At 37.9% G+C, this 19,912-nt stretch overlaps 1 protein-coding gene across 2 annotated transcripts in view; it reads right to left on the reverse strand.

Annotated features, from left to right (window-relative positions):
* Window positions 1-11,260, reverse strand: part of mob3c (MOB kinase activator 3C) — a 36,784-nt gene extending 25,524 nt beyond the window's left edge. Inside the window, exons 1-2 of one of the 2 annotated variants that reach the window (XM_002931406.5) lie at window positions 11,007-11,260; window positions 408-898 (exon numbers count right to left, since the gene is read on the reverse strand). In XM_002931406.5, the coding sequence (XP_002931452.1) occupies window positions 408-825 (418 nt within the window). In that variant the 5' untranslated portion in view covers window positions 826-898; window positions 11,007-11,260. Of the gene's footprint in view, window positions 1-407; window positions 899-10,701; window positions 10,813-11,006 lie in introns of those variants that run through there. The other variant, XM_004913986.4, reaches the window with a different exon arrangement.
* Window positions 11,261-19,912: the final 8,652 nt, after the last annotated feature.

Below are 19,912 nucleotides of genomic sequence, written 5' to 3' on the forward strand. Positions count from 1 at the left end.
CAATGAACATTGCTTTCATTTTTCCAGGCATCACATAAGGCAAAGGATCAGCTTTTATGGCATGCACATCAATAAATAAATACTTCTGGAGATTTTTCTTCTTTCAGTTTAAAGAAGCAAGGACAGTGCCAGAATGAAGTCATTTCCCTAGCAACAGATAGCAAATATGTGGCCTGAAATTCTCTTTTGCAGAAAAGAATATGTCTTCACAGTGGCCCTATAAATATCTTCATCCTTTCAAAGGACGCAAGAGCTGGAGAAGAAGTGATATTCAACTAAAACTAAACGTTGAATGAAGACAGAAGCTGTCAAAGATATCAAGGTCTGAAAAAAATACATACTTCTTTTTTTATCGTCAATTATAATTTCTTCAGCCCACCTTAGGTATAAATAGGTCAGTCACTTACCCATTCTGGTTGGGAAGATATCCTCATTATTTATTAATGTTTCAATCCATTCCATTAGCATGTTCATATAGAGTGGAGCAGAGACCTTAGTAGGCCGCTTGTACTTGTTATCATCCTGCCACCTGTATTCATACTTTAGACCACCACACATAATAGGGCAGCTCCTCTCTGTGCAAAACTCAGACATGGTGCCATAAATCAAGTTAATCCTATTGAAAAAGTCCACCACATGCACAGCTATCCAGTCATTTATATTTTCTCCTGGAGGTAACTGGACCACAGTCTTAAGGTCAAGTCCAGATTTCAGGGAGGCTTGGGCCTTCTTGTAGAGCTCAAAGCGTTGGGTTCCTGGTTCAAACTTCTTCCTGGGACGAAACGTTTTGTCTTTATTGAACACTTGGTTAAGGCATAGAGCCATCACGGTTTAGAGAGCACTGCATAAAGAGCAGACTCCAGAAGCTGATATGAAGAATCACTCTCAAAGAATTAACCTATACAAAAAAACAAAAACAGAAAAGGTTCTAGGTCAGGTTTACAGTCTAAATGAAGTACAAAGATAACCAGTGCTTCTTCTATCCAATGCATTGGTAGGTCCAATGTATCCCATATGGTGCCCTGGTTATTGAGCAATACCCATTTTTAGAATTTTGACCATACATTTTGCTTCATTTCCATGTATTCATTATTGCGTATTTTAGAACAAACAATAATAAAGATGCCAACACATAACAAGGTCCCTAACAATGTACATATTTGATTCTGTACAGGGTGAAAACAAACAGAATAGGATATTAGACCTTTGCATGTACATAGACCTATATCTGCATAAACCAAATGCAATTGTAAGGGAAGTTATGTAAGAAATGTAACTGGTAAGGGATAAATTCACCTTAAGTATCATGAACAGCTTAACATCCTATAAAAAAACAAAGCAGGGTTTTAGCGGACAACAAATTTGCTTAGCTTTTCTGCAAAAATATAATAGGGGTTATTCACAAAGGTAGAGTAAATTATATATATATATATATATATATATATATATATATATATATATATATATAGAAACAACAACAAGAGGATCTCTTGTTGTTGTTTCTATGTATTTCGTGGTCACAACCTCATTGCACCCCCGCCTAATGGTTTAAAATTTAGTGGTTGAGCACAACTTTCCCTTTTTTTGTTATATATATATATATATATATATATATATATATATATATATATATATATATATGTATAATAGTAAGTACAACTAACTGAGAAAAACTGTTATAAAAAGTAATATCCACAGAGTCTCAAATTTTTATAAATGTAGTGTTTTTGTATGATTTGCAGTAATCTGTCAGACCAGTTTATGACATGAGGTCAACGCATGTTTTTAGCTTTGTAAACTCCATTTTGCTTGTGTTAATAACAGCAAATTCAAAAAGGTGGACTTAAATTCTATTCTTCCATTTTGGTGATCAGGCTACTAACCCTGCATTTATATGCCTGCCTACTCTACCCTGGCCATTCTTATACCCTCTATGCATTGAGCTCTCAGTGACTATTTTAAACATTGGAAGACCAATACTAAAATTGAATGATTACAACTGTAAGGGGGGTTCCTTTTAAAAAAAAGGGGGATTTCATTGTCATGTTCCTATTCAGGATGAGGTTGTAGGTCCATTTTTGTGGCTGCTGGGGATTTTTGCTCTATACAAGGAGGAAGTGAGTGTACAGTTCATATCACTTTCTTGCAGCACAATACTCTTTCAGGGTGCCCGTGCTCTAACCAGATAACCAGCCCCTGCAGCTAAGCCTCCTCTCACTGACCACAATGAATGATTTTGTTACAACTGGGAAATGCATTCAGTCACAAGGGCAGTGTCTCTAAATTCTGTGCAACACAGTCCTTAAGATTCACAACACCATTCTACAATTAACAAACAGTACCACCTTTTGATATTTTGTGTGTGTAGAGCTAAACAGCAATAGGACATCTAGCATTAAAGTAAGGCTGCTACTGGAATGCGACTGTCTCAACAGATTTCTTAGATAGGTATTCCTACAGCAAGAACATCAATGGGATTTACAGACTGCAGTGTCAGACACAGGCCTCTAATCAGCAATACAGTCCAACCTCTTCATATATTATTTATAAAACAATTTGCTCATACCATGATCATACTGGATTTTTTTTTACATTATATACATATGTATGTTTATTAATAATAATAATAATAATAATAATAATGTAGACTTGCAGCATTTTATTAAAGCATCATTGCACTCTCGCACCTAAAACAGCATAATAGAGAGATGGAATAAGCTCTTTTTTTTGGCAAACATATACAATATAAAGTAAATAGTTTTGATTATAATATTCTATTTATTCTATTTATTACTCATTGCTCTCAATATAAATCTTGTATTCCTCTAAGCCTGATAAGGTATAGAGACAGAGAGGCATTTACCCAAAGCCCCAGCACCACATGGCTCCTTGGAGAATAAAAAACAATTGTTAGATAGTTGTAATACATCCATCCATCCAGGTTGTCCAGCTTGCAACCCTCAAGCTGTTGTTGGACTGAAACTACCCACTTTGGTATTATACAAAAGTATTACCTTGAAAAAGGGAATTAGGGCATTCCATAGGAAGTCCATGTTCTGCCCACCTCTCATTTTTAATGCAACTTCAAGCAGCTCAACATTCAATGCAAGGTGCAGCCCTTTGAACTCCATTTTAGTTAGTCTGCCAAATACAGGCTGTATACAGCAATACAGAAATATACAGCTAAAATGGTAATGCATCTATGCAGTTAAGTAACATTGATATAAGAAACATTTATTATTCTTTCTATCCCTGTAGCTTCTGTGACCCAGGTTAGTAAACCAAGCCTCAAAGAGACCCAAATAATGTCCTGCTGTTCCCCACATGATGTTCTGTGAACCTGCTGTTCTGCAGCCATACCCTTTCCTGATCAGCTTGGAAGCCTTTGTGATCACATCCTTCCCCTTCACCTTGCAAGGCACTAAAGTTTCAGATCCAGCACAGGAAATCCTCCAGCATATTCACTCTCTGCCCATTGTTTGTATCATGGTGTGGGAACTGCCCAAAAGATACAGTGCCCAATAGGACAGTGTAAATGAATTGTGGCACAAAGGAAATTTATTTTTTAATAATTATTAAATAATATTATTATAAAGCATATTTAAGTGCCAAGGATTAAACAGACACATCAGCACTCCTTACAACACTGTGTTTGCATTTCCACACTTGCTTTAACAAACATTCATTCTGGCATTTGGGCATGTATGACTGTATCCATATTCAGCTGTTTCCCATTATTATTATTCAACAAAGAATTCCAATTCATCAGGCCTTTTTACTTTTTAAATATATGTATATACTCGAGTATAAGCCTAGTTTTTCAGCACCCAAAATGTGCTGAAAAAGTCACCCTCGGCTTATACTCGAGTTGGGTGCCATGGGTCCCTCTAGACTAGCACCCTCTCTTCTTTATGTGCAAATTAGGCCACCTGCAACCAGACCCTCCAGTGCCCTGGCCTAGGCTCCCACTAGCAATACTTATTTCCCCTTACATCTCCTCCGGGACTGGGTCTGCTGCCAGTTTGCCAATGTGCAATGAGCGTGGGGTAGTACTCATATTGTTTTTGTTGACCCTCTTCTCCGCTTACAGAGCTAGTTTACTGTTTTTCTTTGAAATAAATTTTGAAAAACATATACCCCACTGATGCCTCAATTAATGTAATTTTATTGGTATTTATTTTGATTGTTAAAACATAGCAGTAGCTGCTGCATTTCCCAGCCTAGGCTTATACTCGAGTCAATAAGTTTTTCCAGTTTTCTTAGGTAAAATAAGGTACCTCGGCTTATATTTGGATCGGCTTATACTCGAGTATATACGGTACTCTGATTACCGAAATAGTTTCAGATCAACACCCTAGCAACAGGAGCAGGTTTTCACCTTACAAACATTATTTTTCCCGTTCAAGTAGTAACACCAAAAATAAAGACTTTTTTTTTTTTAATTTGCTTTCCATTTTTTATTTTTCACCATTTTTGTTGAAATTTAAATGTTCCTTTCTCTGGCGTTTTAGTCTGGCAGTTAAGTAATCCAGGAATTTGTGACATTTGCTACATTAGTTGATACATTTCCCAGCACCATCTATGTATGTTAGTAATTATTGTATTAATTATAACAGCTGCCTTTAATGAAACTCAGGAGTTATGCTAAAGATAAGAAATGTATCAACTAATGTATGAAATTAGAACAGGTCGGTGACCTTCCCAACCAGAGCTGCTCCAAGGAGACAAGAGAGGGTGAAAACGAAACTTTAAAGGGGTTGTTCACCTGGGAGTTAACTTTTAGCATGATGTAGAGTAATATTCTGAGCAATTTGCAATTGGTCTTCATTTTTTATTATTTGTAGTTTTTTAACTAGGGAGGGAGTTAAGTAAGGAGCATATAATTTGCTAAGCCTGTTAATGCTGAGTGCCTACCATTATTTAAAAAATTAAACATGCTTCAAGGGGTAGTTTACCTTTACGTTCTCTCTTAGTATGATGTAGAAAGTGACATTCTGAGGCATTTGGGCTTCCTTTTCTTGTTTTGTGTTTTTTGAATTATTTACCTTTTTTCTCTACAGTTTAACCCTAGCAACCTAGGTTTAAATAAGAAACTGACATATGAATAGGAGAGAGCTAAAATAGAAAGAGAAGTAATAGAAAGTAAAAATATCAAGAAAATTTTTGATTAGGTGTCATGCACTAAGACCCATCGGACAGCCATCATTATTTCAGGCACCAAAAGCAATCTGTTCTTAGAAACTCCTTTGCAGTTATGCTAAAGGTTAAACAGCCTTAGAATAAACAATCTGCAGAATTGAAACCAAACATATTTTAGTGCTTATTGCAAAGGGACTCTCCCTAAATGAATATTTATGTAGATTAAAGCTCTGCCAGCATTAGAATTATAAACAGTGCCATATGCCACCCTGTTATCAACTAGAGGGCTCTTCTCTTCTGCTTCCGACTTTATAGCAGTACAGTGCAAAAAATAGATAACATGTTTGGGGGGCTGAAATATATTATTATATAAATCAGTCATACAAATGGTCAGGGGGTGGAATGTACCCCATGTGTCGTTCCACCCCCCCACACTTCCTGGGTACCAGTGTTTCACTTTTTCAGTGTAAAAAATAAGCCTTCTTGGATTCATGGGTTGTTGGTATCTCACTCACATATATATGAAGCTACATCATTTACAAATCTACTCAGCATGACATATTTCTTTCCTTTGCTATAAGATAAAAGGATTGCAGACTTGGACCTAATGCTGGACAAGAATTACAGGAATAGCATCTACTATCTAGAATGCTTGGAAGCTTTGGGTTTACCAGATATGGGAACCTCTGTAATTTGGATCACCATACCTTAGCTCTGCTAAAAATAATTTAAACATTTAACAAACCCAGTAGGATTGAACATTGATTTATGCAGTTAAGTTACCCTGAAGTGCAAGGTACTGCTTTATTATTACTGAGGAAAAGTTAAAAATTAGAATTATTTGCTTAAAATGAACTGTTTGGGGGATGGCCTACACATAATTCAGAGCTTTCAGAATGGGTATTCCATACCTGTATAAGGAAGTATCTATAGCACAAGGGTATCCTATTGCACCAACACAACTGTTCATTGTACCCAAAATATCAACACACTGAAAGACTTTAAAAATATACAGAAAAAAAACCTTAAAGGGGAAATAACCCTTAAAATGAATAGGGGTAAAAATTCCATATGTTATATACTGAACTTACTGCACCAGCCTAAAGTTTCAGCATCTCAATAGTAGCCATGGTCTAGGACTTCAAGCATGCCACAGGAGGTCACCATCTTACATGCTTAGTGAGCATCTTTTAGCAGCTGTTGAGAAGCTGAGCTTAGAGGTCGTCAAAAACTATCAAAGTGAAAATGAGGTTTGCCTTACATATAAGCTGATGCTACATGGCTGATTATTAAATTTTGATGCTAACTGCACTGGTTTCTGAGCTGCCATGTAGTAATTATCTGTATTAATTACTAATCAGACTTATATTGTGACATTGATATTCTCTATATATAGTATATTGTAAGTGGGTCCCTTAGCTCAGTATGTGAAAGCAGCACAGAGCATGTGAAGTGAATCAGCAGAAAAGAAGATGAGGAGCTTTGGAGGCACAGATCTTCCATGCTAAAGGGCTGGGGTAATGGATAGTACAGAAACCCAAAACATAATGTACAACATTTCTAGCCTACTTATTTATTTAAGCTTAATTTTCCTTTAAGACACCTCAAAGGCTACATGTACTCTGCTCTATATGCAGCAACACACAGTGCCTATAACAAAGCTACACCCTTTTAGTAATAAATTTCCAGCTATTCATGGTAATCACTGCATCAATACTGACTTAAAACTTGCCTGCTGGGCACAGTAGATAGAGAAACAAGAGCTGAATAGGTATTATACTGCAGGAGCTGCTGTTCTGCAACAAAGTGATTGGATTTGATTTATACTTTGAAAACACTGCACAGCAGCCAAAGCAATATTGTTTTATAAATATGGATAGGTCACTTTGCCCCAAAATAGCTGCAGTTTGTTTTATAAATATAGCCCAGCTTTTTATGAAGGCATGGGCATTATGGTACTGTTAGATTGCCCAATACATTTTATATATTTATTGGATTTGACATTTCTTGCTGGTTTTTAGACTGTGCATACCATTATCAATCAGCGCTAATCAATACATGTGAATGGAGTGGAAAAGATATGTACATACATCATGCAGATACAGGTAAATTCCATAAAAAAAAAAAGAACATGAAATGAATACACTGCTAAATTAGATACTTTGGGGGTTATGTACTGAATTCCTAGTTCTGGATTCTGTTACTTTTGTATCACTTCAACAGCAAACCTAACATTCAACTGTTTACAGTGCCAGGGAAGTTCAATTTACTTAACCTTCATCATAAAGGACCTACATATTTATCTCTTGCCTGTAACCTTCTAGTTGTTGTAAAACTGCAACTCAAGTGCAAAGGGTTCAATATCATGCCAATTCCAAACCCCTTGAATATTCACTTCTTACTTTTGGCTAACAGTGCGCCAAACCTCCTGTTCATCATTTTAATGCCGTTTTGTGATAAAGTCTATGTTGGGGCATTTTAGTAGCTACAGTTCAGCAATAGCTAAAAAAACTATACAGTATATTATCCCTGATTTGGCATTAAAGCCATCAGTGTGGGCTAAGTAACATGAGCATAACCGATTGCAAGGCTGCCTTGCACAAGTTGGAGTACAAATGTAAGCTTTATGTGAGAAATGGAACTTCTCATACTGAGGCAACTTCTGGCTTGCCTGAGTGACAGGAGGGTTAAGTACTTCAGGGCTGGGGACTGCTTAGGGGCATTTCTCCAAACAAAAGATTGAAACTTTTGATTATAAGCAGTACTGACATATGCCTATCTATTTTAACATGTCTGTAGTGTACAGCCCAATGATATGTTGTGTAATGGAAAGAGCACTTGACGTGACTTGACAAAAATGTTAGCGAAGCAGCAAGTCCCTAACTTTAGGACTGGTCAAATACAAAGATTTGGACAAACTGAATCTGAGCGGTGTGTCCTTTTAACAAACTGAATCTGAACCCTTATTTACATATTTCATTTTAAGCAAAAGCCAAGACAATTGCATCATCTAAATAAAAATGTGCAGCCACTGAATCCTGCATGTGATTTTGTTTTATAAAAAGATGCATTTTGGCAATAGGGCAACTAATAAAGAAATGGTTAGTGACAGATGTCCTCTCTTGCGGCCTTAAAGGAACCCACAAATAAAACTGCAGACCAGAGCTTTTACATGCCACATGAAACAATAACAACGCAGTATGGGAATAAGCACTTGACCTTTAAACAAATAAAGGAAGTAAGTGAAACCTAGAAGCATATTAATAAAAATTATATTACATTTAGAGACAAGAAACAGGAAAGCTTTTTTCAACCATTTGTAGTCATATGACAGACCATGAAGTGGTATGAATTCAATCATTTCAGACTAACCACTGAACAGGAAATCTACCTTTTCCTCCAAGTTGTATTTATCATTAAAACAAGGGTCACTGAATGACCCATCAGTGCTTAAAATTTCTTAAATTGTTGCAAATACTTGTACAATGCTTTCTGCTTAAGAATTTTTGAAAGAGGTTACCTAATTGGTTGCGTCCACTCACAGAAACACAATATATATCTGCTTAATGAGGTAGATCACCTTTAAATTAACTTTTAGTATGATGTAGACAGTAATTTGCAAATGCTCTTAGTTTTTTATTTTTTTGTGTTTTTTTTTGCTTAGCTCTCTAATTTTAGCAGCTAAGGGTCCAAATTACCCTAGCAACCTGACGGTGCATTTCAGATGTAGTAGAATTAAGTCTAAAGCAACTGGATTTACCAGTCATCCGAGTGGCTTCTTCATAGAAGAGGAAGAAAAATAATTTCAAAAACTATAATAACAGCACAGAACATTCTATAGTTAAGTTAACTAAGATGAGAGAGAGAGAGACAGCAGATGCCACCACAGTCACATCTCCAAAAGTTGTCTTAGGACAAGGGCACACTCTCCACTTCTCTCCACCTGCATTTTGTAGCATCGGCCTGTTTGCAGCTACACAGCTGAGATAAGCCCAAAAATGCATGCATTCTCATTTTTGTGTGATCTGTGTAGCTTCACTTAGACACAGGAGCATATAGGACTAGATCCTCTTCTCTCCACTTTCCTACAAAATGCAGATGGAAAGAAACCCTTGCCCTAAGGTATACTTGATAATTCTACTTGATAAAATGTATCTGCTCCATGGTACCCTCTTACTATCTATTTTCTTCTTCTTTGCTTGTTTGTTATTTCAACTTGCATTTATATGGTGGGTTTTCTTTGTCTTAAAACAAAGCCTGGATTGCACTGATGAGAGAACAATACTGAAAAACCCAGTTTGAAACAGTGCCCTCTGTTGGCCAAACTGATATTTGTTATGCTGGCCTATGAAATAATGGTCTGTGACATTAAACTCCCCTGATGAAGCTGATTTTCCAATTACGTGACTTCTTTCTTGGCCACTAGCTTCATTATTCATACAGCAATGGGTTGGCCAACTGCCTTGCATCTCTGGCATGTCATTCATTTCCCTTCCATTGAACACAGTTACCAAGGTCAGGCATCCTGACATCTCACCAAGAATGCCATATCTGTGCCCTATTCTACATTTTAGCCTGAGAGCCCGATACCCACCTAGGTGTGGACGACATCAAATAGGGGCAAGTGTCCTCCCCTGAAATTCTGTATACCTCACAGAATCGAGTAGGGAGGGCAGAGCAGGGTAGAGCTGTACTGTATTCCTCTTCTTTCCCTTACACGCTTATTAGAGAAATTAGGATACAGGCAATACAGCTCTGCCCTCCCTACTGGGCAATGTTACTCCTGACAGGCAGCTACCTGTTGGAAATTATTCCTTGCCACAGTTAATGGAATGCTCAATATCCTGGTTAACTATTTCCTGTAATAATTATAGTGGCACATCTGGGGTTAATATACTGATTCTGCATTTCCTGTAGTAATGATACTGGCGTATCTCAGGCTAATATGCAGATTATCCATTTTTCATAGTAATTATACTGGTACATCTGCGGGCAAAATGCCCATTTTCTATTTTATTTAGTGATTATACCGGCTCATCTGAAGTAAAGATTTCCATTATCTGTTGTAACTATACAAGCACGTTGGGTTAATATTCAGATTATCAATTTTTTTGTAGTAATTATACTGGCACATCTGGGGTTAATATGCTGATTATGCATTTTTGTAGCAATTTTACTTGCATACCTTGGGTTAATATGCAGGTTGTCAATTTTCCTTAGTAATTATACTTGTTATGTCTTGGGTTCAAATATCCATTATCTATTTTATATAGTGATTGTTTTGGTAAATTGTGTGTGGTATTTAGGAGCGTGTCCAAGTGCATGTGGCCAAAATTTTCTCATCATTGCAGAATTTCATATTTTATACTCTCTACTTAAAGTCACCCTAGTCATACAATTATGCAAGTTGTAAATACTGGTTTCCTACAAACTTGGCGCCTAGTAATAGTAAACAGGTTGTTTTTGCTTGATGACTTTGACTCCTGAAATGTACCAGCTGCCAGCAGAGAAAATGTATCGAACAGCCCTCTGCGATGCTATTCTAATAATAACAATACATACAATACAGTCCTGGCCAGCTTAAAGGCGATCTGAGCAGGTAGAGCAGCAGGTAGACGAGCGCCTGGGTTAGCCTGCCACGGCCACCTCACTTCCTTCACGCTGAGCGGTAACCTAGACGCTAAAGCCAAACACACTATAATAACTGCGCATTGATCTGGTGCGTGTCCCCTTTATTTAACTCTTGTAACTCCGGGCCACATGGGTGCGCACCGTGGGAACTGGGTCTTGGGCCAGAAATCATGTGCTGATTATTTAGCTGTTGCCACAGGAGCTGTGCCCCTGCACTGCCCCAGTCTCCCACTCACCGTCCTGCAGGCACTTCCGAACGTGTGGAACTGGTGGAACCAACTGGGTCCAATGGTTCGGGAGCGGGTTATTGTCGGCTGTGGTGTAATTGCATGACGGCACAGTGAGCTCGGAGCTTTGGGAAGTTTGTATTAAACAAACTGCCTTTTTTCCTGTCAGTGATGTCACATCCTGATTTTGTCTAGAAGTCTGTACAGCTGTTCGTGTCACAACCTGCAGGCAGCCCGCTCCCACTCTATTCCACTCGCACTGTGCTCTTCCAGCGTGTGCTGACTGACTAGCTAAACCTTATTATACAAACTCACACAAAAATATAAATCTATCTATTGCCACACAGAGCATAACATGTCATTTGGTTGTTGGTTTTTGCCTGTTTTACAGCTTGCCAGGGTTATTAGTCTACTGTAATGTAGACTAATTACAGGCTATGGACACCTCTATGTATTCCACTAACACCCTGCCAGGTAACCAGGGTAAGTGTGATCATAGCAACCAGATCATGTGTTGGCTGTGTTGCTAATACAAAGAGGGCAATAAATATCTTAGGCAGGCAAAATATCTACTGAATTGCTTTTTCATACAGTATATATATGTGAGGGGGATGGCAGACAAAAGCATTTTTTGCACAAGGTAAAGTAGATGTAACTACAAAAATGCTCTTCCACCAGTTCACCTGCAATAATGTTTACCAGTGGGCAGACATACGCAGGCTTTTTTTGAAGTCCCCCGAAGTTTCATCTTGAGGCAACTTTGAAAAAAACAGTCGTATGTTTTTCTACTGGCAATTATTGCTGGTGGGAAAGCATTTTTCGGAGATTAAATCACCAGGGGCTGCCAAATGTTAGGAACATATTTGGACTGGGATATAAAATAGACCCTGGCATTTCCAGTACACAGAGGCCCAAACAGCCCATGGCCAGCCCAATCAATAAGTGACTGGCATTTGTCAGAACTCACAGATTGCCAGTCTTGGCCTATATAGGCACCCCCTAGTGATTATAATCATTTACCATATACCCAAGGGGAGTGCCCGTGTTAGCAGAAAACTAGGGTACCCCTGAGTGAGCACCACATTGCAATATTTTTCCTGCTTCTTCCTTCTTCTTGACAGGTACACATTTGCAGTAGAGTGAAATGTTTAATAAAAAAGCCGGCTTTCTCACTCTTCTACACATGCAACGGCCGAGGCCACTGAAGATCAAAGAAGCAGAAAAAAATCATTCCGTTGTACTACAGAAGTTCTCTGGGCCTGTGCAGTTTTCTGGTAACCGGAGCAAGGACCCGGGTTATCAGCTAAGTGATTACACTATAATCACAGGCAGTGGCAGCACCCCACAAGTTTCTGGTTATTAAACCGGAAATTCAGCTCTTATAGTGCAGAGAGCGAAATTGCACTAGTTATGCAGTCCCTCTGACCAGCTCCAGTACAGGAAAGGTAATCATGGGGTGCGAAATATATTTTTCAAGCAGTATGTGCCATGTTGGTGAATTGCCATTTTAGGTGCTACAGCCCATCCCTCTGGCTTATATGTGTCACTGTGCTGACAGACAAACCAAATGCCCAAATACATGCTATGTCACATCAGCTAATGAATAGATAGTGCTGTGACTTTTACTCCCACACTTCTTCCTGTTACAGTTAGAGCTTATCAGGTGATCAGTGAATGACACTGATAATATCACATAATGGTGGCTCAAGGCAAATGGTGTAAAATGACTTTGTATACTGATCTGTATACTCTCTTGTGTAAAAGTTTTTGTTCAGAACATATATTTCTCCTTTTAAAAGACTTCCTTATGTAGACTGTACTGACAGGAACATCCCACTGAATACATACAACATGGAAATGCTCAATTTTATCTTCTGCTGAGTGTTTATAATGCAAAAAGCTGACTTTGCCTGCCTGTTACAGGTCAGGGAAAATGGAAGATATGCTCAAACAGCAGCTTGCAATCAGCTGTAAGAAGCCATAAAGTGGGAAAAAATAAAGGATGTTTTCAGGCAACTAAGTGAACATTGGGAGGTAGAACATGAACATGTTCTGGGGAGACAAGGGTGTGCAGGAGGATTACATCAGGGAGAGAATGAAAAGGACCCAGTTCACAATTATTTTATTGTTTTATTATTTACTGCTAAGCTGCAGTTTACTTAATAACAAAGTGTCTATGTATTTGCTAAGGTAATAATTGGCTTCCTGATCTATACTGCAAACAGCGACCTTGATACAGCATCCCAGCATGACCCTAAAGCAAGATCCTGTATCACCTGGCTGATTACAGCTCAGCTCTGGCTTTTTTGCAGCTAGCTGAGGAAAACAATCACAGTGATGCTTGTGTGGCCATGATGCCAACTGAGTAGTGATTCCTTACTACTTTAATAAAGTAACCCTTTTTCTGCACAATAACTTTGTGTAGTTAGCATCTGTGCCGTTCTTGTGTGGTATCTGTGTGCAGTTATACAGTAGTATACCCAGTGTACTTGCAGCACATACAGAGTGTGCAGCACGGTAACAGGCTAAGTGGAAGTTGGTGAACTAAAGTACTCATTTAATAACATTCATTAAAACATAACTCTTCACCAATTAAAACTGAATATTTTTGTACAATGTGGAATGCACTTTACTTGTATTAACATAGCCGGCATTATTTTGATAAGAGCTAATTCTTGCAAGATGTTATTTTTCTGGTTCTTATTTAAGGCCCACTCCAGTTTCTGCTCTATATCTTGCAAAAGACAGCAGTAATGAATAACTTATCTCAATTATCAATAAATCACACTAATAAAGTAAACGTTAGCAGTTTATCAATGCATTATCAAATTATTCATGTACACAATTAATATTGGCTATTATTTGTATAATAATTTTTAGCAATTAATTCAGGAATAAAGGTGTTATTATCCTTCTCTCTCAGTTAGACTCACTGTTCGCTTATTATGTTAAAACCAACCACTGGAGTAATTTTACGAACAGAGCTTCAAGTGCAGTCATTTTAAAAATTATGCAAAGGTAGTACTTTTTGACCCCATTTATTTAAGGGTTGGTTCACATTTGAGGTAACTTTTAAAATGTTATAGAGCAGTGATCTCCAACCAGTGGCTCAGGGCCAACATGTTGCTCACCACCCCGTTTGATTTTGGTCCCAGTGGCCTTAAAGTAGGTGCCCATTTTTAAATTTGTGGCTTGAAGGCAAGTTTTGGAAGCACAGAGATGCATTTCTACTCCAAGCAGAACCTCCTGCAGGTCAGCGGTCCACATGGGGCTACCAAATAGCCAATCACAGTCCTTATTTGGCATCCCCAAAGAACATTTTTCATGCTTGTGTGGCTAACAAGAAAAAAAGGGTTGGGGATCAGCGCGTGGTTCACGAGTAAAAATAGGTCGGGGATCCCTGTTATGAAATGTCCCTTTAGTAGCAACTTTGCAATCTATCTCTATTATTTATTCTTTATAGTTTTTTAAATTATTTGCCTTCCTTTTTGCCTTATTCAAGCTTTCAAATGGAGAGCTGCTAAACAAAAAGCTTAAAGAGATACTGACACCAGAAATCATAACATTGTCTTTGCATGACCTTCATTTTTGCCATAAAAGTATTTTCCCAATGCTTTTATATTACCTGTCTGATCCCCCATGTTCCCCTATAAGGGGGCTGCCATATTTGTCCAGCAGGAGGCCGTTAGCATTAGAAGCTATAATTGACAGGGACAGTCAGGTTGGCAAAACAGTCAGCTTTAGGAACTTCAAGTAACAATTTTTTTCCAAATGCAAATCTCTCAGCGAAAATCAATCAACATGACCTATAGGCAACTTTTTATGTACATTCATATTTTGAGGAGTCATTTTTTTAGTGTCAGTATCACTTTAATAACTGAAAAACCATAAAAAAATAAAACATGGAGGCCAATAGAAAACTGTCTCAGAATATTACTGTCTACATGATAATAAAAGTTACATTAAAGTTATACTACCCTTTTATAGGGACTTGCTTTTATACAAGCTCCTTGCACTTCTGTATAGTTGCAATAACCACAAATGTGCCTATTAACACTGCAACCATTTTGACATGGCTATGCTTTAGTATACCTTGTGATACAGCTTAGGTTTATGTCAGATGCATCAGGATCTCTATTAACACTATTTTTGGATGTTATTATTGGATGACACTGTGTGACACAGTAACAAATGGTCTGGTGGCATCACAAACACAGCTACAGATGCTTAGTGTTTGTCATACATTTTTGAAAACTTAATGCAAATTGCAAAGTTTATAGTGTGGGTGCAAAACAAGTTAAGTAGTTATTTAATTAATTATAACACTGATTTAAAGGTATAAATTGCCTCTGTTTGCTTGTCAGAAACAATCATATTTCTTTCATGTTATTATACAGTAGTATATAAAAAAATTAGCACACACACATAAATTGTACTTGCGTTAGCGAAGACATTTTCAGTATGGACATAAACAAAAATAAAAATTACCAACCCTGTTTAAAGAAATCAGTTGTTCAGGGTGCTTTTGTAATGTACATTAAAGTTTTCTTTGTTTCAAACAGCAAATATAATGAATTTTGTAACAGCGCCACCTGCCAATCAGGAAAGACATAACTCAGCCCTCCAGGGAGAAGTTCTCAGCAGCTGTTTTGCCACTATCATGGCAAACCATGCAACCACAGAGTTGTACCTCTAGTGGTCATAAACAGATAGTGCTAGTATTGTGTCCTAAGGCTGTCCAAGAGAACAGGTAACGAGATCCACTAGGTTCCTGAAGAATATGCAATATAACCATTGGCTTATAACAGGTTACCTTGACAATAAATGGTTGGTCTGAACATATTGCCTTTGTTAAATAAAAGTATAGCCAAAATAGCTTTTCTTGTTCTCTTGAACTCTTCATTTTTTAACTTGCATTTTATGGCTCTGCAAAACCTCAGGCTATTTAGCTTCCCACACAGATTACAACAATTTGAACTTTTTGTTTTAGCAACATGAAAGTGCATTTTCATCACTGATGTATGTTGGCTTAGAAGCCCTGAGGCTTTTCTTTCTGTTGCCAATGTTTGTTCTCCTACAAAACAAGGTACTATTTAGTCCAAGATATCCTCTGCCATCCCACTAAAAACTGTTGTCCCTTTATACAGTCTTGTGTATGAGCTACTTAATAACCTGTGCCTGTAACCCATCTCTTCCATTGATTTTCACTTTTACAACCATGTAAGTATTAAATTATCTGTCACCTACATCATCTTTACACATAGTTTCTTCATAATCATTTTTCCACTGTAGTAAAGAAATCTAACCCTATCCTCTCGTGTACTGGAAAGCTTCAGTCGATATTAATTCATATTTCTAGTGTGTATAACTGACCACTTAGAATCAAAATCCAGGTGCATCAGAAAAAGTAGAAGCTGGGCTGGCATGTGGAGATCAGTGATATTTACCAGTAGTATGACTGATAATCAGCACTCTGATTCTCTGTACTTCCTATTTGTGGGTTTCTCTCCTCTTCCTGTTCATCAAAAAGAGCATGGGGTTTAGTACAGACATCTGATGTGATAAGGTTATCTTAATTGCTCTTTTTTGCACTCACTGAGGGAAATGTACTAAAAAAGTACAAGAGCTGAGGACTAGTAACTAAAATCAGCAGGTAGCATTTACTGGTTGGATGTTTGAAGAAAAAACAAAAAAAACCCACTTCACTCACTGCTTATTTTCCTATACCCTTGCTAATCACAAGTTATCTATGAAATCATTTAAACTGCCACACCTCAGATTTGAAATCACCTCAATCTACTGCTTCTTTCTGTCTGAATTTCCCTCCCAGTTTCCATTCTTATCAGCACTTTTAACACCTGCACCTCTGTTGGTAAACATACCTTCAGTCTTTTTAGCTCTCTATCATCTCATACTATAATGGAAAGCTCTTCTATAACTACAGCTGCCAGCTGGACCTCAGCTACCTAATCTTAGGCATCTAATTTGTCAGACTGCCTTATCCTTTTATTGTATGAATTGCTGTATATATCCAATTACTTTTGCTGGAATATATGCTGCTTGATAATAAAAAAAGGCTTGCTAAAAAGTATGCACCAAATCATTATTTTGGGATTCAGCTGAACAGCACTGGAGTAACAGTTACAGGGGTACATGGTGGGTGTGACTGTGGGATTTGTGATGATGTCGGGGCTTTCTTTGCTGGGGTGGGAGCTTTCTTCGCTGGGGTGGGAGCACTCAAGCAGACACCCCAGTCTGACACTGCAGTCAAATCCTGAATCTTTCATGAAGGATGCAGTCGAATCCCTAACCAAAATGAAACTTAACTTGCATATGCAAATTAGGGTAAGGGTTAACAAGAAAAGTGCACATAGCGTGTGGCAAAAAATGTTCAATGTTCTGGTTTTCACATGATTTTAAGGATTCAGATTTGGTTCTTTCAGGCACTTGGATTCAGCCAAATGCTGCTGAAAAAAGCACAAATTCACCGAATTCCCAAAGCAAATTAGGGTTCAGTGCATCCCTACATGCTAGCAATAACTGGCAAATAATAATCAATGTTAATTCCTGGATAATTCAGCAACACTTTCCACATTCAATGGAAAACAGCTTTTCTTCTTCTTCTTTGGCCCCAGTGAAATTATAACTGCTCTATTGAAAACAGGTGTCAAAATTCTATAAAATGTACATTTACATTTTGTCATATTTTTGTATACAATAGTTTCTTAATAGTTTCTTGCCTGAAGGCTGCCATAACAATATATTAGTCAAGGGATGGCATGGAAACTTATGTTCAGGACACATTTAGCACTGGACACAGATCATTTGGCCCCATCAACAAACATTTGGGGATATATGACCCTGGAACTTTGCCATGCTGGCAAAATACATGACTATGCAACTTTAGCCAACACATACAGATAAGTATATAAGGAAACAAGTTGAGAACTGCAGCCAATTACAAGAAGTTCCACATCTCTATACAGTTAAATACTTACATTCAGCACACACATGCTTAATATCACTGGAGCATTTTTAGGCATGTTAGTATTTTGGTGTTTACTGTTATCATGTTTGTTATGTATGTTTATATTGCATGAACAACTGTTTGGAAATCAGTGAGAAATATGAGTGTTACTGTGGTTTAAGATGGATGTGCTTATATATTTATTTGTGTTTGTGTATATTCCTTTAAAAACTCTGAGATCCCCATCACTGTAAGGCGAGCTAACAGTGCTGATTATTTTTTGCAAATGACACATACAGACGATCGTATTATCAAAAATGAACCAAATTTGACAAAATACCTTAACATGCAAGGGTTAATTTTCCTGACAGTTGACCAATTTGCCATAGAAATAAAGGGTTACAGACATATATCTGCCAGGTGCAGTGTGCCACACGTATATCACACAGTACTAGCACTGCATGCATAAAAAGGCACAACATTTCCTTTCCATTTTGTGAGCCTATAGGTGCACCATGCGAATAACAGAGGGGTAAGGTGCACAGGCTGTTGTTATGAAAGGATCTTATATGCACTGATCACTATAATATATTTACCCTTGGAGTATTATGGGGATTAATAATGTATCATTCTTGTTCTTTTGATGGAAGAGTCTGACAGCTAATATTAAAATAAATCACAATGCATAAAACATATAGACCAACCTGAAATGGTTGATAAGTCAGTCTTTAGCATTTTGAGCGTTAGCATTATTTATACCTGCTGCATATCTATCGGGAAACACTTCAATAAAGAGTTAACTGAATATATGTTTATTCCACTTGAAACTGCCTCTTTGGGTTGTTCTGTTTGAGTTCAGAGAGATATGAGCAGGTTCTGCTCCACAGAGGCCAGATGGTGGTGTTGAACAGCTTCATTAGAAGTGTCATATCAGGAGAGGAGCTGCTCTTGGAGTACGTGCTTGTTTACTTGTCTCTGTCTTCTCATCTCCCAACATGCAGAAGCTTCCATTCCAACTTTCCTACAATAAACACATAAAGAGATTTGAGATTTGGCAGTAATTACAGTTATAATAGGTCTGTTTAAAATGAAGGTCAGATTTAATTCTCAAAGATGTGGCTGTTAGGGAAGAGAAAGCGATTAAGAGATGGCAGCCCAAGCTTTTATATTACAAGCACAATTCTGCCACAGAATAATCATAAACGACATTTAGGCTGCTTCGGAGGGCCAGACATTTATCCATTATAAGCCTGCATCTGCTTTTCTACAGGTACACTGGCTGCATGTTCGATGCATTTATAGAAGCAGACAGTGCAGAACGGACACAGAGCACTATGTACATTTTATCTTCTTGCCCTTTCTCGTGTGCATCTGACTGAATCCTCTGACACTTTTAAAGGATCAGGAATGTTGCTTTCATTGTGTGTGTGGCAGATTTAAAACCAAATAAAAATGACACATATCTTTTACTAATTAGTACTTAACTCTAAATAGACAGTTCTGCCGCTAATACCCAACTCCTACTTATGCCTACTCGGTACGCCCCCAGGTGCACACATATCCCTGTCTCAGGCCTGGACTGGGATTCAAAATTGGCCCTATCATTTCAAGCACACAAAAGCCCAAACAGCCCCCCACCAGCCCACTAATAGTGACTCTCCAGGGCATCTTACTCAACACTGGTTTTCCAGCAATCTGTGGGTTCTGGCAAATGCCAGAGGGGTTGCAATAAGATCAGGGCCAGATTTGTGGCGAGGACACAAATTTAAGGGTGGCTAAATGAATATTGCTGGTGGGGCCATACACATTTATATATATGTTAAACTGTCCAACCAAACCTGGGAATATCCTCTCTAATATAAGGGTTATCGTATAAGGTACAAAGTTTGCTAAAATTGTTCTCACCTATAGCAACCAATCAGCAGGAAGCATTTATTGGTCTCCTGTT

The sequence above is a fragment of the Xenopus tropicalis genome, chromosome 4 (assembly GCF_000004195.4).
Source record: "Xenopus tropicalis strain Nigerian chromosome 4, UCB_Xtro_10.0, whole genome shotgun sequence".
Lineage (NCBI taxonomy): Eukaryota > Metazoa > Chordata > Amphibia > Anura > Pipidae > Xenopus > Xenopus tropicalis.